This window comes from Antrostomus carolinensis, unplaced genomic scaffold, assembly GCF_000700745.2.
Source record: "Antrostomus carolinensis isolate BGI_N321 unplaced genomic scaffold, ASM70074v2 scaffold49474, whole genome shotgun sequence".
NCBI classification, from domain to species: Eukaryota; Metazoa; Chordata; class Aves; order Caprimulgiformes; family Caprimulgidae; genus Antrostomus; species Antrostomus carolinensis.
Window position 1 is genome coordinate 1 of NW_010313752.1, and position 1,138 is coordinate 1,138.

General features: G+C 47.6%; 1 protein-coding gene across 1 annotated transcript; it reads right to left on the minus strand.

Moving 5' to 3' along the window:
- Positions 1–33: 33 nt before the first annotated feature.
- On the minus strand, positions 34–604 carry FGF10 (fibroblast growth factor 10; the record flags this gene model as incomplete). Its single annotated transcript, XM_010167424.2, has 1 exon — positions 34–604. A coding segment is annotated over exon 1 (337 nt), but the record flags the coding sequence as incomplete, so codon positions are not given.
- Positions 605–1,138: the final 534 nt, after the last annotated feature.

Here is a 1,138-nt window from a genome sequence, read left to right on the forward strand (position 1 = left end):
TGCCCGGCAGCTCGGCGGCAGAGCGGTACTTACTGAAGGGGCAGTTCTCCTTCTTGGTGCCGCTGACCTTGCCGTTCTTCTCGATCTTGAGAAAGTACTTGTTGTAAGAGTAGAGCTTCCTCTTGCGCACGTCTCCTTGGAGGTGATTGTAGCTCCGCACGTGTCTCCCCGCACTGGAAGGAGAGGAGAAGGACGAGGGGAAGGAGGAGGATGATGAAGAGGAAGAGTTGATGGCCTCCGGGGACAGCATGTCCTGGCCGAGGTCATGGCAGGTGACAGGCACAGAAGACACCAAGAAGAGCAGCAGCAAGCAGCAACAAGGCAGGTGGGAAAAGGCTGAGGCACCATTTGTCAGTATCCATTTGCACATTGTACTGAAACTTTGGGAGCTGGAAAGTGTCTTATCAAATGAAACATACTGGAAGGGTAAAACCTGGTAAAAGGCAAGTGGAGAGCCGGTGGTTGCTGCTTCTGGTTAGATCCCTCTGAGCTCTGATCTGGCCTGAAGTAAGTGCACCAACATCCATAACTCAGGGGACAAATCGCCTCAGAAGTTGCTGCCTTTTAATCCTTCGAGTCCACCCTCAGAAAAAAAGAGCTGTTCGTTTTTTTGTTGTTTTTCTTTTTTTTTTTTTTTGTTCAAATAAGGGGGGGAGGAGGTGGTTGCTGTGGTTAATCCTCTTTCCTTTTTCTCTTCCCCACCCCACCCCGCCACATACACACACACTCCCCAACCTGGTTTGAGACTTCCCAGTAGTTATTTTGTTCTCTTCCTCACTCCTTTCTTCACCATCTTAGATGCAGAAAGGTCTGAAAAATAGATGACAGCAAAGTGAACAACAACAGAAATAAATAATAACCAGCGGAAAGGGGTGCTGGAAGGGATTTTTCACCCCTTTACACACACACACGCACTCACACTTTGTGGCTTTGCACCTTCTTCTGATCCCCACCCCCTTGCCTTTTTGCAAATCCCAAACCAGTTGCACAATTCGTCCTTTCTCACTGACAACCCCAGAGGAGGCAGTTTCTTTGTTTTGCTTTGAATTCTCCAGAACAGTATTATAAAAAAAAAAAAAAAAATCCAGAGAGAGAGAAAGAAAGAGAGAGAGGGAAAAATCCCAACTTGTCTCCCCTC